The 19,053-nt window shown below is 39.6% G+C and overlaps 1 protein-coding gene and 1 long non-coding RNA gene across 3 annotated transcripts in view; both read right to left on the bottom strand.

Moving 5' to 3' along the window:
* LOC137474375 (uncharacterized) overlaps positions 1-19,053 on the bottom strand; it is a 330,950-nt gene that overhangs the window by 105,586 nt on the left and 206,311 nt on the right. The window lies entirely within an intron of this gene.
* PKP2 (plakophilin 2) overlaps positions 1-19,053 on the bottom strand; it is a 36,463-nt gene that overhangs the window by 11,918 nt on the left and 5,492 nt on the right. Inside the window, exons 2-6 of one of the 2 annotated variants that reach the window (XM_068190866.1) lie at positions 17,209-17,321; positions 14,046-14,737; positions 9,406-9,544; positions 6,586-6,793; positions 2,176-2,353 (exon numbers count right to left, since the gene is read on the bottom strand). In XM_068190866.1, coding sequence (XP_068046967.1) covers positions 2,176-2,353; positions 6,586-6,793; positions 9,406-9,544; positions 14,046-14,737; positions 17,209-17,321 — 1,330 coding nt within the window. The remainder of the gene's footprint in view (positions 1-2,175; positions 2,354-6,585; positions 6,794-9,405; positions 9,545-14,045; positions 14,738-17,208; positions 17,322-19,053) is intronic. The other variant, XM_068190867.1, reaches the window with a different exon arrangement.

The following is a 19,053-nucleotide window of genomic DNA, read 5'->3' as shown; positions in this document are numbered from 1 at the left end:
GGACTGGTCTGGTCATGCACTCATTCCAGTGCTTGGAAGTACCTGCAATATTATCTGCTAGATGTGGATTCACTTCTCCTGCTGCTGTTTTCTCAAAGAGGATGAAGGAAGCTTTAATTTACAATCTGGTAATGGTGTGGTGCAGTGCATATACCCCCACCAGATGCTAGGGTTAGGTTTGGGCTGTGTTTGTCCCTTTCAGTCAACAGCTGTATGGAAATTTTTGAAAATAAGTTCTGGCATTCCCCTGTAACTAAGCACAGTACTATGCATAATGTATTGCACTTCAAAGTATTATTTTTACCCTCTAATAGAAGCTGCAGGCTATAGACTATCAACACACCCAACAAACATGTTAGCATCACAAAAGGGAAGACTAATTACAGATTTATATTCTGGCAAATAAGTAGACTCTTTAAACATATTCATAAGTAACATAATTCCCTCAGTGCACACTTTCATTACTCCGTGGCATGCCCTCCTTTTTATTGATGCAGAGATTTTTTTGTTTCCCTAATACATAAGGAAGAAATACTTATAGTGACCTAATCTGGGAGGTGAGTCAATTTACAGAGAAGAGATGCAAACTGATTAATCTTAAAGATCTTAGCTATTTAGCATGTACAAATAGGTAAGCCTCATTAAAAAATATTGTGCCAGAAAGTATGTGGCAATCCTGCAGATCATCTTTACCTGGGAGTTTTCAAGCCCTTCTTTTTCTATTTCTAATTTTCAGTGTTGAAGCTCTTAAAAATGAGAAGGATTAGAATGTGGATATTGTATTTTTAAAATCAATAATGTATCCTTAAGCACCTACATAAGGGCAGTCTTAGAGACTTTTAATTAAGACTGGAGAGCTCACAGCAATTCTGGAGCAGCCCCAAGCACCGACTTTGTGTCCAGAGTGAGGTTAAACCAGGAATCCACTTTCATTTAAAAGAACTCAGGTACTGTTACACCCTATTTGTCACTTAACAACTTGTGCCAATCTGCTGAAACAAGCTCAGGAAGAGCAAGACCAAGCTAAACCTGAGAATGATCCGTGCCCCCATCGGCTGCTTCATAGGGAAGAGACAGTTCCAGAGTCCAAACACCAAGAGAGGAGCAGCCAGACTGGTTTCTGCACAAATGCAGCTTGGGCTAATTAATATGAAAAAAGACAACCTCCTTCATTTCCTAGACAGCAGCACTAAGCGTTGGCTAGAGAGGTTTTATGATGGGTGGTTAATGTTTCTTTCTATTTGTTTTCGAGTCATCAGAGTAAATAAAAGTTAATTATTACTTAAAGATGAAATTAATTAGTAGTTAGTGGGCTGACAGGAGTTCCTGCAGAAAAAGGTGCATTGCTGTTGAGTATTTTGTGTAGCTTACCATTCATTTGTCTTCTGAAACCACACGAGTCAGATACAGAGCTGTTGCACAGGAAAAATCAATGCCATACACCTACAACTACTCTGCTATAGGACATATCAAGATAGCAGGTATGTCTGAGGCAAAATGGGCACATTTCCAGCCTCCAAATTCCAAACTTAATTCCTTGAACTCTACTAGAAGGAGTTTAAACCTCAGGTCATGCCTTCACAGTCGTACATTACTCCTTAGGAAGTTCAAAATATGTCCTTTTGTGCATTTTTAAATGTGTAAACTTACTTAATGTGCAATGAATTTGAACTCACAAAGGGCCCCCAATTTATAGACTGTTAAGGATGTTTTCATTGAAGATGTAATTTTTATACTTCAGACATTTAAGGGTGTGTTCACTGAGGCCTTTGGTGTTTGTCTCTAGTAACTGCTACTGTGCCCACGAGTCTATTAACAGATTGCAGTACTGAATACACAACTATAAATCTATTCCTCCACCCCATGGCTGCACCTTGCTTGAACTTGTGCAAAAGGCTGGACAGAGCTTACTCTGGTTTAAAAAATGGCTGTCCCACAATTTAAGTTGAATCACTTTCTAATCAGTTTAGACATGGATTATGATATGTTCAAATAAGCATCTTTGGTAGCAGCTGGAAACAGAAAACATTTATGTGCTTGTCCCCTTTCTAAGTCATCTGTTTGCATGAAAAGTGGTTGTGGCTTGAAATGAACTCTGTGTCTTTATCCAAAAATAACTGTGTCCCCTGTTTTGTCATCACTATTGCTTTGGGTAGTTGTAGACAGAGTGCTCACCTCAGGCATCCTGTGGCATTGTAGAAGATATCAGGGTCGGGTAGAACACTTGATTTTGGGTAATCTCTGTCTGGCCAGCCTGAGTAGGGGATGAGGACAGCTTCAGTCAGCGTCTGCAGGGCTTCTCTAATCAACAGGTGCTTCAGCTGGTCATTGGAGGACAGATTCCACAGCAAACCTGGAATATGCACAATAAAATCAGAGAGGCAAAAAGACTCCTCTGCACTTTGAAAGACTCAATCTCACACCCCTTCGTTGCAGTGTCTGTCTCTCAGGAACGGGGGCATCCTACACCCCTTGATGTTAATGAGTGAAGAGCCTGCCTGGCACTGATAATCTGAAGAGAAGCAGAAGGGATTGGTAAATGCCCACCAGCCTTGATCCAGGGACATGGAAACAGGGCAAAAAAGGGGGCACAGTTATCCATGTGGATAAAGTAAAATCTCTGCATAGTCAGTCTAATGCCCAGCCAAGAAGTGCAGCTTCCCATGCCTCTGCATTGTCCATCTGCTGCAATCACCTTCTCTGTTAGCAAAGCAGCGTGAGCTAAGGGAAAACAAACTCACAAAAGAGATAGATGGGAGGTGCAGGGAGTTTACAGGAGATCTGCTGGAAGACAGGAAATGCCCATTACCAAGTTTCTCTAACACTTGATAGCAAAATTTCTCATAAGAGGGAAAGCTGTTAACACTGGTTGGCTGCTACTGCCCAGACATTAGTCACTAAACAAATCATTAAGTAATGCTACAAACCTTGTCTACTCACAATCTCCAAACCTAATTTCAAATATAACCTTGTTGAATTTAACAGGTTCCATTATGTTCTATTCCAACAGACAACAATTCTTTTTAAAGTACTCTTCCCTTGCAAAACAACATGTATTTCTGCTTTTCACTACAAAGACATTCATTGTTCCTTCAGCTTGCTGCTCTAAGTTTCACAGACCTCCTCCTCCACACACTGGCAGAGTATTAGTGAATGTTCCTTTCATCAGCTCACAACAAGAACAACAGAAAAATGTTTCTACTGTATCTCCTTACACTTTGAATTTAATTTCAGGTATTGTGAGCAACAGTAAAATCAAAACAAAAGCCAGCCAGACGCAGCCCATTCCTTCTTCTGGGATCAGCTCTTCAGCCTCTGAATCAGGGGATAAAAGGAAGAATGTACTTTTCTGAAGGATAGGCAAGGCTTACAGGAAAACAGACCAGCAGTCCAAAGGGCATTGGTAAGCAAAGCAGGTTAAGACAGAAGGGCACAAATGCAAGGAATGGCACAAGGACAGAATATACTTTTAAAAAGAACAAATAAATTTGGAATTACAGGCATATACGTAGAATTGTCAGAAGAGAATTTGAGATAGTTCTCTCACCGTACATTTTCCAACAAAAACCCTACCTTTACCCACAGGCACTGTGTCTCTGGGCTCAGAAGGATTCTCTCAGTGGTATTCTGGGTGTGGATGAATTTGTGCACATTAGGCAATGTCTTAGGAGTGGATTGCTTCCTTGCACCTATGCTACATTCTTAGGAGCACAGTTTTCCCTTAGATGGTTATTTGGAAAAATGGGTGGGGTCTGCTTTTAAATTTACATTTCTTTTAATGACAGTTCTGCTTGTGCTGTAATCTTCCCTGCAGGAAAAGTTTTCTTTCATTTCTTTTTTTATGCTGCATGATAACAAGATCAGGAGGTTAGCTGCTCCCTGGAGGCTCATCTGGCTTACCTTTAAAAGCTAAAATCTTATGCTTCTTTCATGCCACAGCCATTTTATTTTCTGTTCCTCAGTATGCTCTCCAAATACTATAAAACTCCAATCCTGTCTTAGGTCCTGCAAATAAAATCCTCTCCTACAATTTAGGATAAATTCCTTTCCTAAGAGATTTCTAAGTAGCTTGTAAGCCAAAGAAAAGACAGAGCCTCTGTTTACTTTATCTGTATCAATGCTTTTGTGAAGCTAGCAAATTCAGTCAAATGTAGTGATCTTGGGCAGGTTTGATTCCCTCTGTGAAGAGATCATATGAGCACAGAAATTGCAGAGACACTGGGCAGCTGTTTTCTGCAGGGGGGCTTTAGGCAGACTGGCCCACAGCAGCTTTCAAACCCCTGTCATCAGCACAAAGCTGCTTTGGTGGGGCAGTGGTTTGGTGTTTTTTGTGTGTTCACAGAGTGCGAGGCAGTCACAGCACGTGCTGTAATCAGCATTTATCTCCACACACTTTGGTTGCTCTCAGTGTTTTCACAGCACAATACCAGGCACGGTGCAGGACTGGGCTCACTCTGTATTCCTAAGCCTGGGTCTTGAAGAAAATACAGGCCTTCAAAGTATTCTTTAAGAACATATGATAAAATATGGATTAATGTTAGGCAAGTGCTTGTCTGCATTAACACTGATGGTCCTAATAAACCAGTGACCTTTAAAGATAAGCTTCTAAGGCTGAGATTTACTTATCTCATGTGCACAAGTACTATATTTTTGACAGGTAATGAAGTACAGAATCAGAAAACTTCTGTCTCAGAGTTTTAACTTCCTTCTCTCCTAAAACTTCCTCATTTCATATACTTTTTTCAGGTGGAGTGCTTTGGTACCATGCTTCCCACACAGCAGCAGAAACAAAAAAAACTTCTCTCTGCTGAGCTTAGACATCTTTATTAATTAATACTGCATGCTTTCAATCCTTGGCCAAGAGTCTTTCACTACCGTTCAGTGAGGTATTATCAGGTACCAAGATGATTTTTCTAATCTTTTATTCAACATTTAGTTGAATATTATGCCCTACACTGGGAAGTCCCTTATTTACAGTCAAAGTAGGCAAGTAATATGTATGATGTGGAAAGACAAATGGACCTCTGGTGCTACCTGGTTTAAGAACAAATCTTTCACATTAACCTTTTCCTGGAAGTGCACATTTCAGAGAGATTGCATGCATAAATATGATATTCCACTAGTCCTGTGTGAAGTCAAAGGCAATGCAAGAGTTGAAATTCATTCATCCAGACTGCCCTTTGCTCTTCTAGGCTCCTTGCAGCTTGCTAGGGAGCTGGAAGAACTGTTCAAGTGATAGCAAAAAGTATGTCCTAGTGGCGTTTTCACTGAGGCACCCAGTGCATTTCCTCCTGGCTGCACATCTGGTCTTGAACAAAGTAAGAAATACTTCTCTCTTGGTGTATTTTTAAAGTTGTCCTTTGCAACTGATAGGCATGAAAGAACATCATAATATTTTGCTTTACACAAGCTACATCATCCTGCTTGGCATAAATATTTTTTTTGTGTCTTCTTTGTTTTGTGAGTAAATATTCACGTTCAGTGACAGCAGTAATTGCTGAAAGATGTTCCTTTATCCATTTCCACATTGGTGAAGGGGAAGACAGTAATATTCACAATATACACGTGAGTACTCAGGCATATTCAACATTTTTGTCAGAAATTATGAAAGTGCTAACAAGGAAAGAGCATTGGCTTTCTGGCCACTCTGCCACCACTTTCACTGCCCCTCTCACTGGTCTGTAACAGCACTGAGAGTTAAGGCACTGTACAGTAAATTACTCTGTGACCCAATTCTGCAACTGATGAGTGTGAAAAATTTTAGAACACTTTAACGTTGCAGAGCTGCAGAACAGAGCTAAAAAAGAGCCAACAATACAAAGCTTTGTTCTCCAGCTTAGGGAGCAGAGTATTTCAAATACTTTAAAGAATGCAGAATTACAGAAGGTCTCGACATGTCTGCTTCAGGACAGGGCTGCTTGACAACTTCGGTATCTTTTCATGCACTGTTCTCTATTTTAATAGATTTTGTTCCTGGTGTCTTTAAAGATCATTTGAAATAATTCCCCATTCATTTATTCATGTTTTCCATTTATAAAATATAAGCCTGCTCTTCTGCTAATTAGAAAGAATGTGGGTCACAAGCAGTGGAATTCCAAGAGACACACTATGGACACGTGGGACTGCAGGGATGAAGTAGGAATCTGGGGCAGTGGGGTTTGGGGGAATAGAACAACCACTTTCTGTCCATGGCACATGACAGCTCTGGGTGACAGTCTTCAACAAGGAACTTCCAGTAGGCACTGTCAGCACAGAGTCAAAAAATGAAGGCTGAGCTGCTGTGTAAGTAGCAGGCATTAATTATGGTCCCAGGCAGCCCTAGGGAACCTGACTTTCTTTTCTGGAATATCAAGGACACTCACTTAATCTCTGAAGAAGCTTTAAGAGGGAAGTTGCAGTTCCTAATCTCTTGTTAATGACTGAAAGGCTGGTCTTGAGTAAGGACCTTGGAATTTTACCCTCTGGGAATTGCTTAGAGTAGGCGACAATGTTTTTGTATTTAGTCACTAAACAGTCATGTACCTCTCCCTGAAAGCTTTTGCACTACTTAAAGCACTTCATGCTTGACTGCAGAGAAAACCCTACCTGTGATTTGTTTCTTAGTCTCTATGTCCCTGGTGTGCCGGAGCAGGCGGAGCAGGAGCGGGATCCCTTTCTGCTCTGACACTTCCAGTTTGTTGTCATTGTCCTCAAACACCAAGTTTCTCAGAGCACCACACGCTGCCCGCTGGATATCCTCATTCTGAACCTCAAGGAGCTGTAAAAGTTTGGGGATGCCACCAAGTGAGAAAACCTGTGAGGAAAACGAAACACAGCAGAGAATCGTCAGATGCTGTAAATAACAAACTCCCCTTTCCCCCCGCCCCAGAAAACGTTTAAATAGTTATAGTTATAAAGTTTAAATAGTTATAACGTTTAAATAGTTATAAAGTTTAAATAGTTATAACGTTTAAATAGTTATATTCATCAGCTCCTACTTGACAGACTTGAAGCACAGATCATTAATAATTTGGACATGACTATTAACCTCTGGGCTTTTGTATGACTAATACTTAAAATCCACGACTAGGAGAGGCAACATGTTTCCATAATTAATGTCAGAGAATGATACTAAATCTCTTCCAGCTTTGCCACAGATTTGTACTCTCTGACAAGACATTTAATCACTCTGCTTTTTAGCTTCCATGTTGGTGAAATGAATATTTAAGATTCAATTCTGGAACATTTATAAACAGGTTTTGGGGTTTTTTTTCCCTTCAGCAACCAGCCTGATGAAAATACAGTGTTCTTCCCAATGCATGTATTGAAAGTATATTAAAAACCAATACATTAACCTTAATACTTCTTAACTATGCCACACAGAGGAAGAATAGCAAAACTAAGCACCAAAATGTAGAGCATTAACCATTGTTAGCCAGCTATCCACTGAACTACCCACATTTAGCACAAACTACTTTTCAGTGTTTAAATCTTTAGAAAATGAGGTTTTGGCCCCAAATGAATGAAGAATTTAAAAGATGTTATTTTACAGTAGCTGTATGGAAACTAATAGTTTGTTTTGTTTGAATGAGGAATCCTATACAAACTGTGATATGACACAAGCAAGCCTGAGCTGACTCAGGAGTGAATTTACTCTGGAAAGTACCTTACATTAATGTACCATTGCCAACAGTCTCCTCCAGCACCTCAAAATGCCATACGGTTTTGTGGAAAAACTCACCCTTGTGCAGAACCAACAGCACATGAAAGGCTCAGAAATCTGATACAGGTGTCTTAAACAGTCCAGAGTTTAATGATAAAAAGAATTCACTACAACCAGCAGGTGTTGGCAACACGAAGAAATGGAATGCAACAAAGCCTTCATGGAGTAAACTACACAGCCTGGCAGCCTCTCCTCTGATCCACCTGTACAAAAGGCACCGTTTCTTTATCCTGCTCTGCTGAGCTGATTCCCCCTCTGCTGAGTGATTGCAATCACTCAGCAATCACCTAAAGGCCAGCAGAATGGAATACAGAAATATCTATGGTGAGGGCAGTGCTGCACAGAGCATGCTGAAGGCACATCAGTCTGTTTTATTGCAGTAAATCAGCCCTTTTGACACCAGTACTGTAGTTGTTTGGTTTTTTAAAGTATTTCTGCAGACTTTCTGTCAGTAATTTTAAGGCATTTGTAAAAGGAGTGCCATTTCAACCTAATTTGCTGAGAATTTACAACAACTATTGACTGGTCCTTCTAAATTTTCATTAGCAGACAAAATTCACCAAAATACTGAGAAGTTCACAGAAGCAAAAACCACTAGACCCACAAACTCTCAAATATCAGGGACCAATAGACAAAGAAGGCAGGCTGAAAGGCTAAAAAGTGGACACAAGACGATGCCAACGTGAACAAGCCTGACGGGCACCAAACAGAAAAGCTCATTATGGGATATATGGGTGCATTTGTGAAACATGTGGCTTCAGGCTGACTGCTCCAACCTGAACACTTGTTTTTCTGGGAAGCTGCCCGAGAGAGGTCTGTGTAATAACCCACTTGCAAACATTCAATTCTGAAGCTCTGTCCTAAGTTTGAAGTTAAGGTTGCCACCTGTACTGTTATTTTCTCCCAAAACTGACTCTGACATACCTTAAAGCAAGTCAAAAGCACAGAGAGATGTTTGGCCGTCACTGAACTGGACTGCATGCACATAATTATGGAAATAAGGCTGGGATTACTGAGCACATTACAAACCAAAGCAGGTGTAATAATGTTTTTTTAATAGTTAAAATAAATGATTGCCTTACACTTTATTGTACAGAACTGTTCAGCAGGAGAGACATATTTGGGTTCAGTAGTGACATTTAAAGAAAAGGAAGAGAGAATATTTTTTAATAGACCCTTTCAAAAAACTTGTAAGAGACAACAAGTTTCTTGTAAGAGACTTCAAAATTTGGTTAATCTAAACAATGTACTAATGCATGTGCACAGTTCCAGTGAGCCTTTGACCTTTTCCCTAATCCATGTACTTTTTAAACACATTTGTGCAGTCCTAGCAAACCCTGAAGCTTGGAGAAGTTTGCACTGTACTCAGAATTTTGTTTTTTGGAATATTTCTGCATACAACTCAAAAATGACAGACAGGAGCAACTATACTGACAAAAAGTTCAGACTCCATGATTTATAAAGGCTGAAAGAATTAAGTTTGTTCAGCTGAAAAAGGGCAAACTGAGTGGGTATATGCTGAGTGGGTTCAAAAGAATCTGCAGCAAAACACATAAATGCATTTTAAGGAAAATATCTAACATCAGTATCCTATAAGGTTACTCAGACTGCCTTCTTTCTTTTCATGTTGGCACACAGTGCCATAAAGTATAGAATCTTATTTTCTCTGCCTGATTGCAACTGGCAAAATAATAGTTACTTACTTTTCTTCTGGCATCTGCTTTTTGGAAGCACTCATGCTGTATGAAAGTCACTGCAGCAAGGATCCTGGGGGTGGACTGTGTGTTTTCACTCTTCAGAATGTTCACTGCACGCTCCAGGGTCATCTCCACTTCTGGGCTCCTTAAAAGTATAGACAGAGAGATTGAGTGAAGAAAGACTGCAGAAAAAAGATCAGTCTTGTAAAAGTAGGATTTTTGTGGTTTTCATGTAACTCTAGCTTTTCTTAGATTTTTTTTTTCCTTTCCAGTAGCAGAAAATATCATAATGGCTTTGAGAGATACTGACATTCAGGGGGAAGAGAAAGTCATAAATAGAAGTGTGGTTCTGGAGAAAGCAAGTCATGCTTTAAGTTATAATAACAAAATGGAAATATCAGTTTCTATCAGTGTTTCCATCCAGTGGATGAATGAAGCATGTGAAAGGAAGGATGAAGAAGTGGATGAGGATCAAAAGAAGGCCATAACCATGTCAGAGTGACTATTACTGGCCATGAAGATACTTTGATGTTTTCCTCAATAGAGTGAGGATTGTTTTTTTATATTTGTCCTTATGCCTTTCATCAGTGTCTTAGTTCCCAGACTACATCTATGCAGGATTCAGAACCTCCTTTTTTCAGACAAGGAAGTTGTTCTTGTTTGAAATAGATGGGCAAAGCTATTTTTCAGGTGGGAAAAATAAGAATAACACCCATTAAACTGAGTATGTAGAGATCCTGTGGTAGAGAGCATCAAAAATATGTGCCACCACTTCCCTTCCAACTTCCAACATGTTTGCTTAAATGATGATTGTGTTAGACAACCATATAAAAATGGAAAGAGAGGTCACCAAACACATTTTGTCCCCAGTACATGGAACATAAAACAATTATGGGCACAATCAGGTGCATTAGCTCTGGGACAGGTGGTTATGCTCCCCAGATTTTTTATTTACTTTTGGTTTCAAATATGCTGCACCCAGTTAAAAAATGGGGAGAGAAAAGTTGACAAGAATGTGAGCATTCTTTTTTTTTTTTTTTTTTTTTTAATCCAGATCATTTTGTAGTAGCAGATGTGCCATCAGCCAGAAAGGGATGAGAGGACAGTCTGTGACCCACAGTGAAACAATCAGAAATTGGCAATAACTCCCTACTGCAGAGCTACCAGAATCAGAATGGTGTACTTGATAATCATTCTCAGCAAATGAATCTGTAGTTAGACATTTTAACTCAATTGCCCTTTACATTAAAATTAGTACCTGGGAAATATATTAACTAAAGTTGAAACTTTAAATTTTTTTCTTTAAACTAAGCAGAAATGTAAATAATAATTAACAATGCTCAGAAAAAGGGAATTTGGAAAATTAGCCAGATCATATTCCTTCATTTTACTCTGTAGTGGAACTGAAAAACAGGCTTTTCAAACTTTGGTTTCAGTTACAAGTCTTAAATCAGCAAAGGATTTGAGACCGTGTTATAAACCTGCACATGTGACCGTGTTTACATGTTGGACACAGCAATCATTTTGGAGTGTTGTGACCAAATTCAGTCACTTTGTATAAGCAGCAGGCATCTCTGATGTACTAAATCGTGGCATTTCACTGACCAGCAGCTGAAGAGGAATAGAACCACGGGCTTCCCAAGGTCCAGGCTGATGCATGAGCTGATCCCTCAGGGCACACCAGAGAGTTTATGTGGGAACTCAACCTCAGGATGCCAAGTGTGGCCCAGAGGAGTAAAAGTCCACCAGGAGCCACTGCCAGGCTGAGATGGACACATGGACAGGCAGACAGTGCATTTCTAGGTGCTGGGGGTGTAGCTCTGCCCTGACACTGACAGCAGCTCCCCAGTCAGTTATCCCTTCATGCAGCAGCAGAGGATTTCTCTCCTGTTGTGCACTGCCATACTTGGGTTGCTCTCCATTGGATAAAAATAACATTCCCTAACGTTTTATCTGGCAGCAGTAAGGGACGCAATACCATCTCTGACCCTCAATGGTATTCACAAAGCTGCAGCACCCTAACTCTTGTCAAAATAGAATTTGATGCAAAGATTCCATTCCCACCCTCAAAGTATTTACAGGCAAACTTAATTAGCTCTGTGGCTGACTGGCACATAAAGAGACACCAAACAAATGGTCAGCCAGGCAGAGGTTGTTAAACAGAACAATGATTTGACAGATTCTGACTTAATTGCCAAAGTATACCAGTTTTGAGACAAATACCGGTTTGTGGCAGCTTTCAGCACATTTAGAGGTCAGATTCTGCAAGCAGCCATTTCTCAGACAGCTTCAGGTCAAGCCTCTCTCTTTTCTAAGCTCTTAATCACTAGGATGCTTTTAACTGATTCACTTCACCAGAAGATACAGAGATAGCATCTCTGCACTCTGATTTTTACTACTTTGCTTTCATAGCATGAGCTAATCCTTTTACAGGAAGTTTGGAAATGCTTTTGTGAGACGTTTCAAATACTGTACACACAGCTGGTCCACTACCCCTCTTTAACCTTACACAACTATTTTACATTCTCTTAATTCACTTGGAAAGACTTAAATGGTGGCTTGTGTAAAAAAAAAAAAAAAAAAAAAAAAAAAACCAAAACAAACAAACAAAAAAAAAAACCAAAAAAACCCAAAAAAACCCAAAAAAAACCCAAAAAAACAACAAACCTACAGATTTCTGGAAAAATTAAATTACTCCAAAAACAGAAACAAGCTTATCTTTTTTTTTTCTCTCTTTACATTACTAAGGGAGCAATATATCAGATAAATGCAACCTTCAAATAAGAGAACGAGAAATAACAAGAAAACTGAGAGTGTCTAGAAACTCCTTGAACTGAGAGAACTTCTGACAAATGCTGAACCTAAAACCTGGCACTTAACAAATTATGCCATCACAATGATTTCCAGCAGATCACAAATCTTCCGTCTGAGTTAACATGGTCACGTTAAAGCTACTTGCACAATGATTCAAGACTGATTTTTCCATCTGCAGGTATTAAAATACTTTGATTGCTGCTTGTACAGACAGACAACCAGACTCCAGTGTCTGCACCTGCAAAAGAAAAGCCAAAATTGCTCCTACATGTACTTCAAGATAAAAATTGTACTTCAAAATAAAAATTGTTGTTTGTGGCTCAGAAATGCATTCTAGAATGTGCCAGAACTTAAGCAGATTATTAAATCAATGAGATATATGTTTGTAAATTGTCTTACTGAAAAACAAAGTCCTCCCTACTGAAAAACAAACCCAGGTACCTATTTTCAGTATTACTACTCCAAAATTCAGCTGACCTCTCACTTGGTTTTTTTGGACTTATTAGCTGCAAAGTCTGAATACTTATAAGCCAACATAATTAATGTCAGATCAACTAAATCCTGCATCACCCAGAGATTAAAATTTCAATCCAGACCAGAAATGAGCATAATACCATATATGTTTGCAAATATAATCATAACACACAACACGTAGTTGACAACAAAAAATACCTGATCTGCACAGTGCAGTGATATCTGGTGATGCCTTTTCTCACAAAGCAAGAAACTCAGAAAAAGAAGAAAGGTCTTCAGAAAAATGAACTTAACAGCTACACAGTTATGGGAAAACAGCCATTTCTTAATAGCACTGTTGTAAATTACACTATGATTAACTTAAACAGAAATATTAAGATCCTTATTTGAACTATGAAACAACAACAAAAACCAGAATAAACATGCAAGTAACCATCTCCTGTATACCAAGTGGCTTGTCCTGTCCACTGAAATCTAACAGCTCTGGAAACATTCAGAATTATTCTAAAATAAAAAGATATTCACTCCTGATGGGAAATGCAGAAATAATAAAATTTTTCTTTTGAAAATGGAACAGATTTTAAACATTCTGAAACCTTCTCTGGAAAGGAATTTTGCTGGGGGGAGTAATTTTGGGAAAAAACCCAAACAACCCTTTCCAGTATTTTAAACAATTTTCATGAAGTCTGGGGGCAGATTTAGGACTTTTTGGCATGGGGCTAATAGAGTTTCAAATAAGGACAACTCCCTCAGAGCATGTAGGATCTCATGGTAGTGGGAAGCTCTGGGGTCTTGGGATTCAGAGCAGTTTGCATTTGTTCTAGGGAAGGATGGTGCTACAGAGCTAAGAAAAATTTCTGTCTGTGTTTTACCTGAAGTTTATAAAAACTAAGAAGTGTCCTTGAAACCATGGAGGATTTTTAACTGGAAATTGTCAATCTGCCAAAAGCTGTCCCATGGTACATTTCTGACCTGTTCCCGTGGGAACCAGTGCTGATATTGTATGAGCTCTTGTGAGCACAACATTTGCCAATACAATTTTGTGTATCGCGACTTAGGTTGTAAATTACTCAGTTTCGTGTCTGCTGATAAAGTTAACTCTTGGCAAAAGGGGGTCCCAAACTTCAGCAGGAGGTGTAGACCTTGCACTGTACATACATATACTTTTTTTTCTCCCCTTTCCTCCATTGCACTGGATGTGGCTTTTCAAAAGCCAATCTACTTTCTGTCCCTTCTGCACTGATACTTCATGCATGGTGCTGCCTGCTGAACCACAGGCTATCAGTTTACTTTCTAACAAGCACGTTCCTGTCAGCTGTGAGAGCCCAGAGCCAAAGCAGGTCCTGCACTGTGCTTACCCCAGCTGAGATCCATTGAGGGTCACTTGCTCGCTCTGCAGGAAACCACTTCTCCCTGCTGCGGCCACAGCAGCTGTCAGTGGCATCCTCTTCCCATCCGTTTCTGCAGTGACACTGGCTATGGAAGCTGGCTGGGAAACCTCCCTCCTGCTCTGGGTGTTTCTGAAGGTGGTTTGGTAGAAGCTGGACCTCACAGATTGCCTGTTCTGAGACAAGCGGGACGCGGTCGGGGACCTCACTTGTCCCATCGTGCTCTCCGAGGCCAGGTAGTTTTCCTTCTCCAGGAGGTTGCTCATGCTGCGGCTGTTGCCAGGCTGGTGGTACAGAGGGACAGTGGGGCTGGGGTAGACACCATCAGGGACAGAATCGGTGACAGTCCCCACGCGGGACTGTCTCTTGAAGGAGCGTCCCCTGTGCACGGAGTCACGCAGGGTGTAACCGACAATCTCAGAGCGAGCGTATCTTGGCGGCACAGTACCGCTGGATCTCAGGACGTCTCCATGCCTCATGGAGAATCCGGCTGAAATCCCTCCATCGTAGTGGAAGTCGTTGGACACGTAGGCCAATCTTTCTGGATTTCGCTGGGGCGAAACCTCCAGTCTCTTCAGAGGCTGCCTTTGAGCTCTCTCTTCCATCGTCCTGTAAGCAATCCTTGTCCCCCAGCCATTGGTGTAAGAGGATGGGGAGGCAACCTGCTCCAGGGGGCACGAAACAACAGGAGTCACAGCAAGGTCACAGCACGTAGGATTAGCAGCAGAGAAACCAAACCAAACAAAGTAAAGGCAAAAATTCTACAGAGCGCTCTCGGAATCTCAAAAAAATTTGAGAATATGAACATTGACAAAGCTGTGCATCAAATGGCATTCTGCCACACTCCTTGGTACCTCCCTCATGAAGGCAGGAAGAAGTACAGTCTAAACATCAAGAAACAAAGGCTAAGCATCCAATCTTCTGTCATGAGCTCAAAATAGTTGCATAAGTCAATTAAGCCAGGTAATGAACAAATTGATTATTAATGGAGATTTTTTTCTGTTGAAACTCCTTGAGGAGTAACACCAACGTCTGCTATTAAAGTTAAATTCAAGGCTGTCTAATAGACAGAAGAAAATTAATCAATCAGATATAAAGAATATTATACTGAAGTGTCTGCATATTGATATTAACCTTATAAATATAAAGTTATTTAGCTCTCATGTTCATTTGTGGTAGTATCTAGTAAAAAGAGATAAATAGTCCCCTCCTTGTTTGTCTAGCCTCTTAAAAATTAAGGGGATTGTATAACATTCCAAGAAAATTAAAAAGACCATTTCGCCATCTCAATGACTTCCCTAATTCTACAGCTGCAATTTTAGTTTATTTTTTCTTCCTATACCTAATGGGGACAGACTGTAGTGGATCATCATCTTGCTTTACAATTTTCCCTTTTCTAACCAAACAAATCCACTGCCATCAACCTTTCTTTGTAGAACGTATCTTCAAGATTCTTACTTTTAGGTACTGTTTGAGGCCTCTTGATTCTTATATTTTTTTCTTGTACTCCATATTGGACTGCATACTCCATTCAAAACCTTCCAGAACTAAATCAACTTGGGACACTATCTGGCCTTGAAATAGAGGAGTCATGGACCAGTTTTTAAAAAAATCAGTAAGCACAGGGGCATACATCCATAGAAGAAAGGTCCATATTTTCCATTTTCACACTGTGTTAAAGTTTAGAAATATAAACGGCATTTTTAAGGTAAACTGAGAAGTTTACACAAGCTTTTAATTAAACAAACAGTGCTTAGCAGATGGATGCCAGACTGAATTCCCTTAATTTCACTGTTAAGGAGATCCTGAGGGTGACAGGTGACTCACAAAGGAGTAAAGGTTATAGAAACTAGCAGGCTCAGGCAAAGATCATTGGATATATCTGTTTATCCCACAGAAGATATGCAAGGATATCTTTATCTATTGTTTGGGGATAATTAACGTTTTTTGTGGCTTTTCCCAGCTTTTACACTTTTTTCTCTTTTCTCCCCACCCCCTGCCTGGTAAACTGTATTATATTCTAGTGATTCCTATGTCACCTCCAGTTTTCCTCTTGTTGCTGTCTTCTGGAAGGAATGAAATCAGGTCAAATATTATGGACTGCAGGAGAGGTGAGAATAGAGGATGGGAGGACAGAGAATGGAATGTGTTTAGGAAAATGCTTCTGTCTCTCCCTATACAGAGCCAGAGCTGCTTCACTGACTGGTCAGAAACTGGGCTATTGCTTTTAGTGACAAAATGCCTTGAGTTTTGCCTTGAGTAGTCTAAAATTAGGAAAGAATTTCCCCTTTCATACACAGTTGTTTACCAAATAAATGTTTCTGTTCTCAAGCCAAAATGCTTTCAGTTTACTAAATTGATTGTGCAGGAGTATTGTCGTCGAGCTGTGTTGATTTCCCAGTGGCTCCTTCAAATAAGTTCAAAACCAGTTATGAGCTGTGTCAAAAACCCTGTAGAAAACCAATTATTTATCTCAGCATTCAGGCCATGACCCCAAGAAAAGCTGGTCAAAATAACAAGAGAATTTATGATTAGATGGTTTAGAAACACCACTGTATTGCAAGGACTGTACTGCTGGAATTCTTGTAATGATAAAACAGGTTACAACAGGAGTAGTTAAAATGATAAGGAACTACTCTATCTTGTGAAAATTAAAGTATTTGTGAAACTAAAGCAATCTGTTTTCATTTGGTTTTGGATGCTTAATTCTGTTTGCCCAGGCAGCCTGGCCTCTGGCCACCCTGAGGTACAGATGTGCTGACTGAGCTGCTGTCTGGTGGGAGGGATGAAGATCTGACTTGTCACAGCTTTTGCCTTAGTGGAGTGTAAATATAATTTTTTTTATTTTCTACCCTGGTGCCAATTCTCATAGACCCAACAGGACTGCAAACAGCCCATCTGTATGACTGACTTGAATTTGGATATTGAGCTCTGAAGTCATTGGAAGGAAGGGAGAACATGAAGAGATTTCATTGTAAAACCCTCATTTTCTAAAAACCAGATTTTAAGAAGAAAATAAACAAGCAAACAAACCTTGTAACACCATCTAAATGCTATTATTTGTGGCAACAAAATGAATAAACTATTTGTGTGATACTATTTTTATTTCTATTCATTTTCTTCCTTTCCTCACCTGGTTTGCCTGGTAATATGAGAAACTGTAGGGAGACCTTGGTGCAAAATCATTCTCGGTGATCCCCATGTTGTAGACTCGCTCTGGTACACTGGATGCACGGTGCAGGCTGCCTGGAACCAAAGACTGATATTAGTAAGATCTTACCAAAACGTGGCATTGTTATAGAGGATGATACACAATACTGGTAGTAGTCAGCACTGACATTTATATAAGATGAAAACTGAACAGGAAAATGATGGATATTTGCATTTTCCTGAGGATACAAGCCATTTTGTTCAGTTCCCTATATACTTTGCTTAAGAGTTATTTTTAGCTTTTAGGAGTCCAGTGACTTGTGCACCTATGAAAAATGTTTTAGCAAAGCAAGCTGATATTTTAAATATCCCAGATAACGAGCTGATTACGTGCTGAGAAATAGCATCACTGAACTAAGAACACTTATTTTTCACTGTAACCACTTTGAATGTACATGCAAATATATAAATGCATGGTTTACCCTGGCTGACTATGACATGCAAAGGACACAGGAGATGAAAATATTGCAGCTGTAGATTGGAGCTGATGTCTGTGTCTGTTACTGTGCACCCTAGAGATGCAGATTTCACCATGTGCAGTTGTAAACAAACAGCACACTCTGAGTATAGACTCTTTATTTCACAGCTGCCTGCCTCAGCAGCTGATGTTTCTTCCCCCTCAGGTGCTAATTTAATGACAATGCATTGGAGCAAACAATGACCTCAGTGCTCCACCCAAGCAGCACAAAGAGTCTGAGAACAATCTCTATGGTTCATGGTGCTGTAAAGTTGGGTTGTCCAATGACACTTCAAATCTGCACCTGAAAGGTTCACTAATCCTACAAATAATATCAAAGATCCACATCTTATCTAGTTATCTGCTCTGATTATTTTTTTCTGATTATTTTTTTTCCATGACCCAGCTTTGAAAATAGAGCAGCACATTGTGGTTATTTTTTCCAGTAAAACCTCAAACAGGCCAACAAAACCTTTGGGCTGCTCTTTTTTTTCACTGATAGAATGCATTTTCAAAGAGTGAGTGCTTCTATTAATGAAACTTTCAAAAGCAACCGATATTAATTAAATATTTATTTATGAGATGCCCATGTTACTATGAGAATCTGCATATAGGAATATAATGAACACAGGTTTAAAAAGATGAAATAGTAGTTGAAATCAAGACCTCAAATCAGTCATAAATGGGCCTACTAGGCTGAACAGGTAACAGTGGTCAATAAAGAAGTTGACTGGCCATCAATTTTCAAAATAGCAAATATTACCTGAGATACTAGAGAAAAGAAATCTAAAGAACCAATTGCTGACTTGCCCAAACTGCTGAAGACCAAATTTGTGTATCACATAATACAGTAAAATACAATGTAATATAATGGCAGACTGTGATAATTTGAGGCCTTATACAAGCAATTATTTTGCTTGTTTAATCATACTTTCCAATTCTCTCATTTTGGCAGATTTAAACACGTATGAGGTGATTTGTTAGGACACATTCACAGTAACTTCATGTCATGAGAGTGGAATGGTGCAGCTTGGTCAAACTCATGATTTGGATTGTAATCATTCCTTCCAGACATTACAAGGTTACCATAGCCCAAGGGTTACCTGAGCACACGAGAAAGAGGCAGGAATAAATTGTTCTCTTATACTGCAAAAAAATCACAGAAATGTGCACCAACATCCCAAATCTACAGATTTGTATGGATGTCTTATTTGTGTCATGTAACTCCCATAGAAATGTACTATTTCAGGTGCCTAGTAAGAGTCCATCTCAGCTAAGTGCTGGCTTTTTAAAGATTCACTTTCTTCATTG

The sequence above is a fragment of the Anomalospiza imberbis genome, chromosome 5, assembly GCF_031753505.1.
Source record: "Anomalospiza imberbis isolate Cuckoo-Finch-1a 21T00152 chromosome 5, ASM3175350v1, whole genome shotgun sequence".
NCBI classification, from domain to species: domain Eukaryota; kingdom Metazoa; phylum Chordata; class Aves; order Passeriformes; family Viduidae; genus Anomalospiza; species Anomalospiza imberbis.
Note: the sequence above shows the minus strand (reverse complement) of the source record. Positions and strands in the feature narration are given on the sequence as shown.